Genomic DNA, 11914 nt, shown 5'->3' on the forward strand with positions numbered 1-11914 from the left:
TCACGTGACGGCGCCGCCATCTTGGGAAGGGCAAGGCGGGCGTGTCCGCTGCTCGCCGCCATGTTGGGAGGGCAGAACGTGCCTAATTTGGAGCAATTAGCACTCGGAGCGGCTTTGAAGCCAAGCCTGTCCCTGCCTACGTGTGTGTGTGTGTGTGTGTGTGTGTGTAGGGCCAGGTGCCTCCAGCCCCAGCCTTACGTCCCCTGCTGGCACCCTGACCCCAGGCTGCAGCCTGTCCCCATCCCAGTGCAACCTGTGGGTGGGTGGCAGCCTCTCCTCATGCCCACAGTGGCCACCACCTGGGCTGGGTACCACGGGGCCATCCCTGAGAGCTGCAGCACCCACAGGGCCACGGGGCCCAGTGGAAGAGCAGCAGCAGTGTCCCCCAGGCCACGCTCAGGCTTGCACAGAGCGGCCCAGCTCGTGGTGGGCCCTTGGGCACCATCAACTGCCACACGCTGCCCCTCCCAGCACTTGCACACCCCACACACCCAGGACAGCCACCCCTTGTGCCACTGGGGGGGTGGGACAGAAACGAGGAGATGGGTTTAGTACAATAAGTGTTTATTGTCTTTGCCCCGAGGGCACATAGAAACGAGGCAGGACCCCCGCTCCTCCTAGCGGGAACCCCAATGAGGTTAGTCCACATGCGCTGGGGAACAGCTCTCCTATGGTACCGTTACATCAAAACATTAAAAGCCAAAAAAAAAAACCAAATTAAAAATTTCCAGGTTACCAACAGCGAGTAATGCTAGTCACGTGTAACAGACAGACAGAGTTAGGGGACAAAGGGATATGTACAGTTATCTTTAAAAGACACAGTGAGTCACTGCTATCAAGTAATACCCCAGTGGGGCTCTGCTGCCCGGGGACAGCTCGTGCTCCACCACAGCACTGTTAGCTCAGGGGGAGCTGGCAAAGCAGGGAGGGGACAACCAGCACTGCAGCCCAGAGGTCCCAGGGCAGCCCATAGCAAAACGAACAGCCACAAAGGGCCTCAATCACCTCACACTGCTTCCTCCTGGCTCCTCTGCTGCACCCTGGCTTAGCCTGGAGCCCTGGCAATGTGGGCAGGGATGCGTGCCCTTCTTGGCACAGTCAGCTCATCCTTAAAGCTCTCCAGGGAATCTGTGGTTACCCCAGAGCTGTCCTGCATGTATCAGGGGAACCTGCCCCAGGGAGCAGAACTGCCAAGAAGAGCCTACAAACCAACATGCATTGCAGCAAATCCAAGCTGGAACAGAGGCAGCAAGCTGAGCCGCATCTCTGCCCTTCAGGTAACTTACAAAATGCAAAGCGAAAGAAAACCAGCAGGGTCAAGACATCCCTATCCCACACCCCTTGGCATGGAGAAGGTGGTGGGGTCACTAGTGGTTGGTACTGCATTGCTACGGGGTGAGGGAGCTGCTCTGGGACACCCCCAGTCCCAGGGCATGCTCCAATCAAAGGAACCCAGATACGGTCCCCATCCGTGGCATAAAACCACCCCAAGCAGTCGCAGGTGGGAAGGGAGAGGTGAACCACCTCCAGCCCTCCTGGAGAGCCGCAGTCAGTCCAGGGAAGCACCCCATAAGGCAGGAAGACGTGAGAGTGAGCAGAAGCTGCCAGGGAAGAGAGTTCACAGAGCATGGATCTCCCGGCCGGGGCTCATCTGCTGCCCCTCGCCCACTGAGGGGCTCTGGGTGTCTTTGGTTTCCGTCACGGGGACGCCAGTGGCCTTTTCTCCTCCCTCAAGTTGCAGGGCGAGCTGCTAGGCTGGGAACTCGGTGTGCTGGGGCCGGAGGTGCTCATCGGTGACAGACAGGTAGGTGGCTCGCATGCTTGGGGAGTACTGCAGGAGAGAACAGGGGTGAGCAAAGCCCATGCTCCCCCAGCAAACACCCACATCCCTCCCAGCCCAGCATCACTGCTAGCATGGAGAAAGCCTGAGGAAGGATGGGAAGATTGCTTCCTATTGGTATTAATCCCCATTAATCTGGGTCTCTCCAGCCTCTGCCCTAGCTGGAAGTTGAAAGAGTCCCCAGACAAAACCTCCAGCTCCAATAATGGAGCACAATTCAATTTCTGCAGCACTTTGCTGGAGGGAGGGGCACCAAGACTTGGCATTAAGGAAGATTATTCCGAGTTTGTTATTTCGGACCATGAAAGTCCTTCCTTAGGGATCTGAACCCTGGTTAAATTCAACCATTCAGGGCGGGGAGAAGCGCTCAAATTAATCCCCGCATTCATCCCTCCCCGGGAGCAGCCCTCCAGCTGTGAGGGCCGTGCAATCGGATTAAAGCCTCCATGCTTTCACCTGATTGCAAAAACTGTCCCCAGCAGAGGAGAGCATGGGGACCTCAACCATCACAGCAGTGCCATGGCTGTCACCCTGTCCCCATGGCAGCCCCACAGCTGCAGCCCTGCAAGGAGTGAGCTGGGACAGGGAGGAATGAGCCCTTGGGATGCAGGCGTGGAAGCAGACAGATGCTGCCAGAAAAGTAGGGAGAAAAACTGCTTCGAGAAGGGACAGGGATGGAGACCACTTCCAGCCCCCCTGGCATAGACAAGCCGCAAACCAAATGTGGCCCTGTCCCTCTCCAGCCCTCCACGCTCTGCCCAGGAGCAAAGAAGCCCCAGAGGGGAGGGGATGGAGGGAGCTATGAGGAGGGAAACAAGGACAGGAACCCAGGGACAAGGAGGGGGGAGGATGGAGCAACTGAACTTACTCTCGACGGGCAACTTAGCTCCAAAATAATCGATGCAAAACAAAACAAAAAGAAATAAAATAAAGCAAGCATTAACAGGCAGGGTGGGTTTAAACAAACAGCGGGGGGTGGAGGGATGGGAGCGTGCACAGATTACTGTACAAAGCGTCCTTTGAAAGTCTTGGGATGAGTAAAAAAAAAAAAAAAACAAACATAAAAGTAAAGCAGACAGAAAGAACTATTTTGGTCTCCTCCGAGCACGTGGTCGGTGACCTCTCCCCGTAGCCCTCATGGGCTGGTGAGAAACTGGGTTAGTGAGATGGGGAGCAGCAATCTGCAGGCAGATCTGGCACAGGAGGAGGGGGCCCTGCCCCACAGCACAGCCCCATGGGGACTCCCAGCACCCACCACCCTCAGTCACAAGAAAGACTTGGCCTCAGCTGCCCACCGTACCGTGGGGGGGGGAGAGCCCCTGCCGATCAGTGGCACGTTCTCATAGCGTGGGTTCCCTCCGAAGAGCACCGCTTGGTTCCTGCAGGGGGAAGAGATGCTCAGTGGGGTGAGCCCCCAGTGCAGCATCCCCTGGGCGTGGGGAACCCCGGGGTGGCCTCACATGTACTCGGAGACCGGGGCATTGGAGATGGTCTGTGCTGGGGGGTGCAGGCTGCTCTGGCTGCCCAGGCTGCTGCTGTAGCTGCAGAAGCTGCGGAGCTGCCCTCGCACTGGGTGGTGGGCAGCGATGCGGCGTGCCTGCGGGTTGAAGGGGTCCTCCTCATCGATGTCATCGTAGTCCCGGTCCCTGCAGGGAGGTGAGGTGCCTGTTATCATCAGCCCCGGGAGCAAAAAGCAGGGGAGGGGTCCGCGCTGCCCCACCTGCCCGCCAGGTGCCTCCAGGCGCGCGGCGCAGCGCAGACGATGGTGGAGAAGGAAGCGGCCACCAGCAGGGAGAAGAGCACCAGGTAGAGCAGCCCCTCCACGCCATCATAGCAGATGCCGATGAGGGCGTCCAGGTAGTCCTGCAGCAATGGGATGGGGCAGGGATGGAGACTGGGGGGGCCCTGGGGGCTGTGTGGCTGCGTCCTGGCCCCCCCTCACCTTGTGCAGACCGCGGCAGTCCAGCAGGGCTGTGAGCTGGTGCAGGCTGGTCTCTGAGGCATTGAGCAGCTGCTGGACCCCTAGGAGGTCTTTCTGTGGAGAACAGAGGGTGAGAACAGATGGGAGCAGAGGGGGCAAGCCTCTCTCCCTCCCCCCCCCCCCCCCCCCCATACCTCAGCCATCGGGAAGAGGGGTAGAGCAAACTGGATCAGGCCCTGGGTCTGCATCTGCATGGTGGTGAGTGAGCGCTGGAAGACGGTGAGAGCCTGCAAGGGGCAGTGGGTGTGGGGGGGGGGGGGGGGTCAGAGCTGGGTGGCCACCCCCCCCACCTCAAGGATCCCTTCCCCCTGTACCTGCTGGAAGGGACTGCTCAGGCTCTGCTCACAGTACAGGTAATAGTGAACCACCTCTGTGAAGCAAAATGGAGAAGACAGTGTCAGCACCGCAGAGAGCAGCACAGGGAGAGTTACAGCATGGAGCATGGCCTCCCTGAGCCCCCCCATCATGGTTTAGGGAGCACTGGGGCTCCCTACCTGCACTGATGTCACTCTCTGTCTGGTTCATGATGAACTTATCTGGGGCCACGCAGAAGTCGCTGGTGCCCTGCGGGGATGAAACAGAGCACAGTGGGGTTGGGAAAGTGCTCGGCAGCCTCACAGCCACCCCATGGCCCCTACTCACCACCGCTGCCGCCGTATCCACAGCCATGGAGCACCAGCTGAGGATGAGGGTCAGGAGCCCGCAGCACAGCATCCTGCAGGGAGAGGGGTGAGTGTGGCAGGACAGCACCATGGAGATAGCCCCCATCCTGGCCCTGGGGGGGGACTCACATGGCGAGGAGGCAGCGGGAGTGCTTGGCCAGCCCCAGACAGGCCAGCAGGCAGACGGTGAGGATGAGGATGAAGAAGAGGAGGTAGGACAGCCACCTGGGTACAGAAGAAGGGCTCCATCAGTGCGTTCTCCCCAGCACCCCAGGGTGGGGAATGCTCGGGATGCCATCCCATCTCACCGGTAGTACTCCACATAGCCGACGTTGGCAGCCAGAGCAGTCAGGTCGTCACTGACGCCGTGCCAGCTGGGCAGCCCTGAGAGCTGCAGCACAATGCTGCCTGCCAGCTGCTGCAGGAACTTGAGGGTCTGCAGGTAGTCAGCCCGCGCCGCCAGCACCTCAGTCAGCTGCTCCAGGTGCTGCTCCAAGGCCACCTGCAGCTGCTGCGTGGTGGTTGCCACCTGAGGATGGGGCACGGGGGGGATCAGCATGGCTGGAAGGGGCTGGGGGCTCCCCTACAGTGCGGACAGTGTGCGATGCCCAGCTGAGAACAAGGTTAGAGGTGTCCCGCTGTCCCCTCCAGCCTTGGCCACGCCGTGAATGAAAGCTGGTGTGGGGAGGGGTGGTGGGGATAACCCAACCCCTTTGGGCAGATATCTGCATCCCCAAACCAAAGGATGCAGCAGGGAAGGGCGGCCGAGGCACAGTGGGGACGGCCCCGGCATGGATAACACAGCACAAAGGCCCCATTCTGCAGGGCTGACGTCAGCCTCCCGCGCTCAGCTCAGCCCGGTCACCCCAGGGGGCTCAGCCAAGCCCTGCGGCACGGCTGGGGAGGGTCCCCTGCAGGCCCCCCCTCCTGCAATGGGAACACCAGTCCCATTTTAGGCAGATTTTCAGTGCTTTCTGCACTGGGAGACACGTGCTTTGCAAGGAAAAGCTATGAGTGTGCAGCAGAGCAGCACCCAGGACCACAGAGGGGGCTGAGGTTCGGGGGGTCTCACAGCCCTACCAGTGTATTGATGCCAGTCAGAGTGTGGTTGGCATTGTCCAGGGCGTAGAGCAGCTGGTACACCCCATCATTGGTCTCGCTGTTCCCATAGAAGCCAATTCCGATAGCCGTGCTGGAGGCAGAGAGAGGACCCGAGTTAGAGAGGGGGGAAACGCTCACCCCAAGGCAGCGCTTGGCCGTGGGGATGGGGACAGTGCTACAACAGGGACCTGCTCCAATTTGGTGATACCCAAACCCAGAGCTGCTCCGTGGGCCGAACACTGGATCCTGCCAGACCCAGAGAGATCAAGGCAAAGCAGATTAGGGGAATGAGCTGGAAAACACCCACTGCTGACAAGTAGCACAGAGGGCAAAGCAGCTCCGAGCAAGGATGCACCCGACCCCAGCACGTGCTAGCGGCCACGCCAATAAAAATGACAGACACCAACCCACTGGCCCCGATTTGGTCTGAGCCCCAAATCCCGCTGCATTCAAAGCCCCCGGGGGCTGCAAGCACCACATCCTCGTGCTCTGCCCTGGGACCGGGGAGAGATCATGGGACAGGTGCATGGAGCTCAGCGGGGACATTTGCTGCTCAGCGCAGCGCTCGCGGGCAGACAGCGCTCGGGCAGACAGCGAGCCTTTGTCTGCTGCGCGACGAAAGGGAACCGCGTGCTGCTCCCGGGGGCATGGGGGGAGGAAAAACAAGACAAGGGGTGGGCAGGGCAAAGCGCTGCCGCCCCTCGCCTAATTGCTGCGGCCACAATTAATGGTGGTCACCATCCACAATTAAGGGCTACCACAGCGAAGCGCGGCCGCTCGGGACTGCCAGCTGGGTCACACCGCCGCCCGCCATCTGCCATGGGCTGGGATTAGCGACCGCCGGGATTAGCGGGAGGGCGGCACGGGGACAGGGACGGGACCCCAGGGCTGCCCCGGTGCGGTGCGGGCAGGGAAGCGATGTGCAGCGTTGGGGGGCAAGGTAGCAGGACCCCTCACCAGCAGACGAGCCCGGCAGTGACGGCCATCCAGGTGACGCAGCAGGAGCGGGGCCGCTTGGCGTCGGGCTCCTGGTCCCGCTTGCAGCAGCAGAAGCAGATCAGGTAGACGGTGAGGAAGAGGAGGTTGAGGCCGAGGCAGACGGCGGACACCAAGCCGAAGAAAAGCAGCGACTGCGGAGGGAAAGGGGACGCCGCGCCGCTCGCAGAGCGATTCGGGGAAGAGGCGCTGGGGGGTGCTGGGTCGCGGGGCTTCCCACGGGACGGTCACAAGGGGAAAGAGGAAGCGGTGCCCGTTCTCGTTCTCTTCCCCGTCCCCGCGGCGCAGGGTGGGAGCGCAGCTGGGAAAGCGTTGCCGTGTTTAGGCAGTGCCCGGGATGCTCAGGGCACGGACCGCGCAGCGCTCCACGGAGGGGGCTCGCACAGCGCTGCCCCGCGCTGGGACCCGCTGCAGCCGCGGTTCTGCGGCACCGGGAACCGGGGGGACCGGAGGTATCGGGGCTAACGGCGGGGCCCGCACGAGCCCTCCCCGGGAAGAAGAGCGCTTTGTGCCGGCAGCAGGCGGGGTGAAAGCGGTCACCGCAAGGAGCGGGTGTTTGATTGCGTTGGTGCGCGAACCACCCAAGCGCGGAGCGCACCCCCCGAGGCCCCGCTACAGGATAAAGGTCGGGAGTGCGGGGGGATGGAGGACCCAAGGGGCTGGGGGGAGGGGAGGGGCACGAAGACGCGGGGAGCGAGATCCGTACCTGCTGGTAGTCGGGGTCCCGCGGGCGGAAAGCGGCGGGCACGGGCTGCAGGCGCAGACCGCGGTGGGGCAGCCCGTGCAGCCAGGCCGCCCACCAGGGCGCCAGGTAATCGGCGCGGGCGGGCGGCATGGCCGGGCCGGGCCGGGCTGGGGCCGCTGATGGCGGGGGGCAACGCGCCGCCACGCCGCGCTCCGCCCTCCGGCCACGCCCCCGGGTGACCACGCCCCCTTCGCGAGGCCACGCCCCCTCCCGGCCCCGGCTCCGCCCCCTCGAGGATGGGGACCGCGTGCTGCCGCGCGTCGTGCGGCTCCGTGCCCCCCGCTACGGGCACCGCGCCCCGGGGTTTGATCGAGGTGTCAGCCGGATCACCCCATCCGGCCTGGATCAGGCTCTGAGGGCCCCGATCGAGCTGTAGGAGGGTTGGACCAGGTTAAAGGTCGCTCCCCACTCAAATGATTCTATCTTCTCCTTGCATCAGGGCACAGCACTGATCACTGAACCCTATCGCTGTGCTCCCTCCCGTAAGGGAACTGTGCCCTAATGATACGAGGGCGCTGCACCCCATCACCTCAGAGCTACAGAGGCATCATACCCCTCCACCTGCTACAAGAGCATCACTCTGCCTGTAAGCAAACTGTGCCCTAATGGGATGACAAGGGGACACACCGTCACCCCCTTACAGGGCCACGCTCCAGGACTGACACAGGCTGAGCTTGAGGTCGGCTGTCAGCAGCTGGGGATGCTCCCACCCCATCTTGTCAACCCGGGGGGGGTCCTGCTGCAGCAGTGCCCCAGAACTGCTCCATCCCAATTGCCTCGGCAAACAGGAGCCAAGGACACGCCAGGCATCCCCCAGCCATGCTGGAAAGACACCGAATCCTGTACATCATCCTGAGGGTTCCGTTGATGAACACATCTACTTCCCCGTCTACACTGCCACCACAAATCCTTGGCAAAATACCGTTCCCTGCCAAGAAATTCTACTCTTTATAGCTCTCCTTTCAAGCATGTGTTATTAATACCCATTGCTCCAGCCCCAGGTACAGCAACCTGCACCTAAATCAGGTACAGGGTGAGAAAAAAAGGGACCAAGGAGCAATTTCTCTCTTGCAAAAATCTTCCACTAGAAAACCGCTTCCTTCTTCCTAGAGCCATGCATTGCAAAGGGCTGGGGGCTGGCCTGGAGCTGACCCTGAGCACAGGCAGCATATGGGTGTCTCCAGCACAGCTCACACTCGCTGGGCCCTGTAAGACCTTCAGGGAACATCAGGGAAGGCAGTAGGTGACCGCAGTGGCCTGCAGACAAACCGGCCACTCTGCCAGCCCAAGGACCTCTGAGCTCTCTTGCAGCCCTGCTGGGAGGCTCACCCAGAATTAACGTTAGCAAAAGCTACAGCTGAGCAGTCTTCTGCTCTGGCATGCAGGATCACCCAGCACTGCCAGCTGGCTGGGCTGAGGAGGCCCAACACTCAGGATGTGAAAGCAGACCATATGGCAGCTGACAAGAACCTCCATTCACACGTGCAGAGCAGCTGCCTCAGCCCCCTCGGGTGCCCCTTGCTGCAAGCTCTGCTGGGGCACAAACCAAAACCAGCTTCCGAAGCACCAGAATGTGAGCTGGCACACTGGGGTAGCTGGGCCAGGCTGTGCATGGCAGAAGCCATTCCTCCTAAAGCAGTCAGAGGAACACAAATGGCTTCAGTGTGGTGCTGTTTGGAAAGGACAAGTCTGACACCTGGAAACTGTTCAATTTTTATTGTAACAAATGTGGAGACATCTAGGTGCAAACAGTTCATTTCAGCTCCTTCACAGCCAAACCTAGGGAAGAGGAAAAGACAACAATGGTTTGAAACATGGCTCACTGCCCTGCCTGTCTGGCCAGGAGACCTTGTCCAAGAGACAGGCAGCTGCAGCTTATTACTGGGTTTGCAGAGAACCTGGGGCAGCTCCCTTGCCTGCCTGCACAGACTGCAGCTGTGTAAAGAGTGGTCAGAGCCCCACAGCTCCCCAGGCACCAACTATATAAACACTTAGAAGCTTGAGCAGCATTTGCTTAGGCAAGTAATAGACTGCATCTTCTGCCCTCCCTTCCATCCTGAGCCCAGCTGTGCTCCAGCACATGAACACAGACTCAGGCTGGCCCCTGGGAGATCCCCCCTCAGATGTCCTGCACACCAGCAATACCTGGAGGCAGGGACTGCTTCAGCTTCTCTGCCTTCTCCTTGTCCGTGATGACCAGGGTATACAGGTACCGGCTGCAGCGCACCTTGAATTTCACATTGTCCTTGTTCTTCTTGATCTTGACAGCTGCAGGATTAAGGACCTGATTAGTGGGACAGCAGCAACCCCATGTGCTCCCAACATCTTTCATAAACCATTTCTAGACAGGAACGTTTTCTGTGGAAGGTCAAACCCTACATATCCCACTCCAATTCTCCTATTTCCCTTGAGCAGGGAGGACAACTGCAACCCCTCCCGTGCTGAGGAAAGTTCAAACCGAGGATTTTCTCTACAGCACTAATGGACAAGTTGCTCAGGGTTCAGCATGCTGTCTCCCAGACACTATTCATGTTTCTCAAAGCAAACAGCTTTGTTGTTGAGATCTTTCTGCTTCATAGCAGATATTTACAACAAGTAGCATCACACGTTTATCGTGTCACAAATTCTCAACAGAGCACAGCAGTGCACACTGGACTTATTTCCTCGTGTAATTCTTTGCATCTGAATAGCAACACTGGGCCTTGTAATGAGTCTTCTGAACTCTGCATGGCTGCAGCCAGTGCTTTCAACCTCTTTTATAGCCATACATGGCTGTTTTATCTAAGCACCCTGCTCAGAGCTATGGTCAGTTGCTCTCCTTTCCTACTGCACAGCCCTGGCAGCTCAGCATTACGAGAACTAGTAGAGCTGTTGCAAAATCTAGAATGAGTTGAAAGGTATTGAAATGCTTTGTAAGCAGCTGTCAGCAACTATAATAAGGGCTCTGCACTGAACTATCCCTCTCTCGCCCACACGACTGAGTTAACAAAACATTTCCAGAATTAAAGCACCTTTTCCCCATGACAGCTACATCCAAATACGCAAAAAAAAAAAAAAGGAAAACCCCTCACACGTTGTTAAATACCGAGACATTTCAGCTTTTCAGTTATAATTGTCTTTGTATTTGCAACAATAGAAAACTTGAATTTAAGTGTGATTCACTTGTCAGGTGTCACAGAGTTTTTAACAGAACGACATCTTTTAGCTTGTCAAAGACTACACTAAGTCAGAGACAGGGTAATATTTGCAAATAAGTTTCCCACCAGTTGCAACTTGGGTTTGGCAAAAACACCCACGAGTGAACAGCAGCAGAAGAAACCCAACTGAGTGAGCATCAAGCCCTTATCAACTCATCCCTGGTATAGCAACCCCTCCTCTGCAGCTCCTCTCCAGCCAGGATAGCTTTGCTCAGTCAATGCTCAGCAAAACCTGTTCCAAATGCCACTGCTGCTGCATGCAGACAGAGCCTCAGCACCAGGAGTCCCTCAGCACTTCCACAGCATGGCACTGCTCGGCTTTGTGGGGCAACACAGGCCTGCAGCCCTGCTCAGGGAGGGAACTGCTGAAGCACACCCTCCCTCCTCTCCTAAAGCAGCTTCAGCACTCACACTTTGCATCCTTCCTCCTGGCTGTCAGCAGAAAGTCTTTGATCTCCTCAATCTTGCGAGGCTGAAAGATGAAGCACAGTCAGCACGAACAAAGGACGAGAGCTGATACCCAGCCTGTATTCTGCCTTTGGTGCAGCCGCTCAGCTCGCTAGGGAGCTGGGGCTCAGCCCAGACCCCCCCAGACGCAGCCCCAGATCTGGAAGCAGCTCTCCCCACACCTCATCCCCCCTCACCCTAAAGGGAAAACCCCTCTGCACAGACACAGACCCCACAGAACGATAGAGACTCCCCTGCTGGGGCTCACAGCCATAAAGAACGAGAGAATCTCCACCCACGGATGAAGAGAAGCCCCACAGCGCATCTGAGAGCCCCCACCCGCTCCCCCACGAGCTCCCTCCTCACCATGGCTCCGGACCGGGCTCAGTTCTCTCCAACCTGCGGGAGGCAGAGGCCAAGATGGCGTCAGCGCATCATCCTCACTGTCTCAACAGCCGCCCCGCGCCCGCCACCCACCATCCGCCCGCCCCGAGTCCCCACCACCCACCCTGCAACCCCCGGGGCCGCCCAGCTCCACACGGCCACGGATGGCGGTGGATAATACACATCCCCAACCCCGCTCACCACTACGGCTCTCGGCTACTGAGAGCGGAAAGGGTCAGGCGCACTTCCGCTTCCGGGACTCCGCCCAAGCCCCGCCCCCCGCAGCGCGGTACGGTGCGGGCGGAGGGTCAAAAAGCGGCGGGGCGGGCGCGGAGCGGCGCTGTGCTGAGTTGGTGGATCTCAGCTGTACTGTATCCCGCGGGCACTGGAGAGCTTGACGGCGGGTGCTGCTATATTGTAGACAGAAGGGATGCCGTGACCCCGCGATCGGTGCCTGCTGCAGGAGCTCTATGGCCCTATGGAGCCACCCAGCCCCGTGGTTCCCAATGTGCAGCCCCGCGGCTCTCAGCCTCCGGTCCGCCCCGGGGCGGTGGCGGCGGC

General features: G+C 59.4%; 2 protein-coding genes across 4 annotated transcripts; both read right to left on the reverse strand.

The window, feature by feature from the left end:
- On the reverse strand, positions 521–7450 carry TTYH2 (tweety family member 2). 2 transcript variants are annotated; one of them, XM_021414930.1, is made up of 14 exons: positions 7287–7450; positions 6542–6714; positions 5564–5675; positions 4792–5012; positions 4613–4708; positions 4464–4536; positions 4316–4385; positions 4136–4191; positions 3956–4048; positions 3783–3875; positions 3561–3703; positions 3301–3486; positions 3141–3219; positions 521–1831 (listed from the first exon to the last, which is right to left on the reverse strand). In XM_021414930.1, exons 1-14 carry the CDS (start codon positions 7413–7415, stop codon positions 1751–1753), a joined length of 1605 nt encoding a protein of 534 aa, XP_021270605.1. In that variant the 5' UTR covers positions 7416–7450; the 3' UTR covers positions 521–1750. The 2 variants fall into 2 exon arrangements, with proteins under 2 accessions (XP_021270605.1, XP_021270606.1); XM_021414931.1 differs by lacking the exon at positions 6542–6714 and having other exon boundaries at positions 7287–7418.
- On the reverse strand, positions 9027–11666 carry RPL38 (ribosomal protein L38). 2 transcript variants are annotated; one of them, XM_021415166.1, is made up of 5 exons: positions 11555–11666; positions 11336–11368; positions 10934–10994; positions 9471–9593; positions 9027–9104 (listed from the first exon to the last, which is right to left on the reverse strand). In XM_021415166.1, exons 2-5 carry the CDS (start codon positions 11336–11338, stop codon positions 9079–9081), a joined length of 213 nt encoding a protein of 70 aa, XP_021270841.1. In that variant the 5' UTR covers positions 11339–11368; positions 11555–11666; the 3' UTR covers positions 9027–9078. The 2 variants fall into 2 exon arrangements, with proteins under 2 accessions (XP_021270841.1, XP_021270842.1); XM_021415167.1 differs by lacking the exon at positions 11555–11666 and adding an exon at positions 11478–11500.

Source organism: Numida meleagris, chromosome 17 (assembly GCF_002078875.1).
Source record: "Numida meleagris isolate 19003 breed g44 Domestic line chromosome 17, NumMel1.0, whole genome shotgun sequence".
Lineage (NCBI taxonomy): Eukaryota > Metazoa > Chordata > Aves > Galliformes > Numididae > Numida > Numida meleagris.

What these genes read in the sequence shown, in the direction of transcription:
- TTYH2 (XM_021414930.1), bottom strand. Translation starts at nt 7,415, where the DNA reads ATGCCGCCCGCCCGCGCCGATTACCTGGCGCCCTGGTGGGCGGCCTGG. An exon ending in GGGACCCCGACTACCAGCAG is followed by an intron (nt 6,715 to 7,286) that starts GTACGGATCTCG and finishes TTCCCTCCGCAG; the next exon opens with TCGCTGCTTTTCTTCGGCTT. An exon ending in TGACTGGCATCAATACACTG is followed by an intron (nt 5,013 to 5,563) that starts GTAGGGCTGTGA and finishes CCCCATCCTCAG; the next exon opens with GTGGCAACCACCACGCAGCA.
- RPL38 (XM_021415166.1), bottom strand. An exon ending in CAGGAGGAAGGATGCAAAGT is followed by an intron (nt 9,594 to 10,933) that starts GTGAGTGCTGAA and finishes TTAATCCTGCAG; the next exon opens with CTGTCAAGATCAAGAAGAAC. An exon ending in GAAGCAGTCCCTGCCTCCAG is followed by an intron (nt 9,105 to 9,470) that starts GTATTGCTGGTG and finishes CCTCTTCCCTAG; the next exon opens with GTTTGGCTGTGAAGGAGCTG.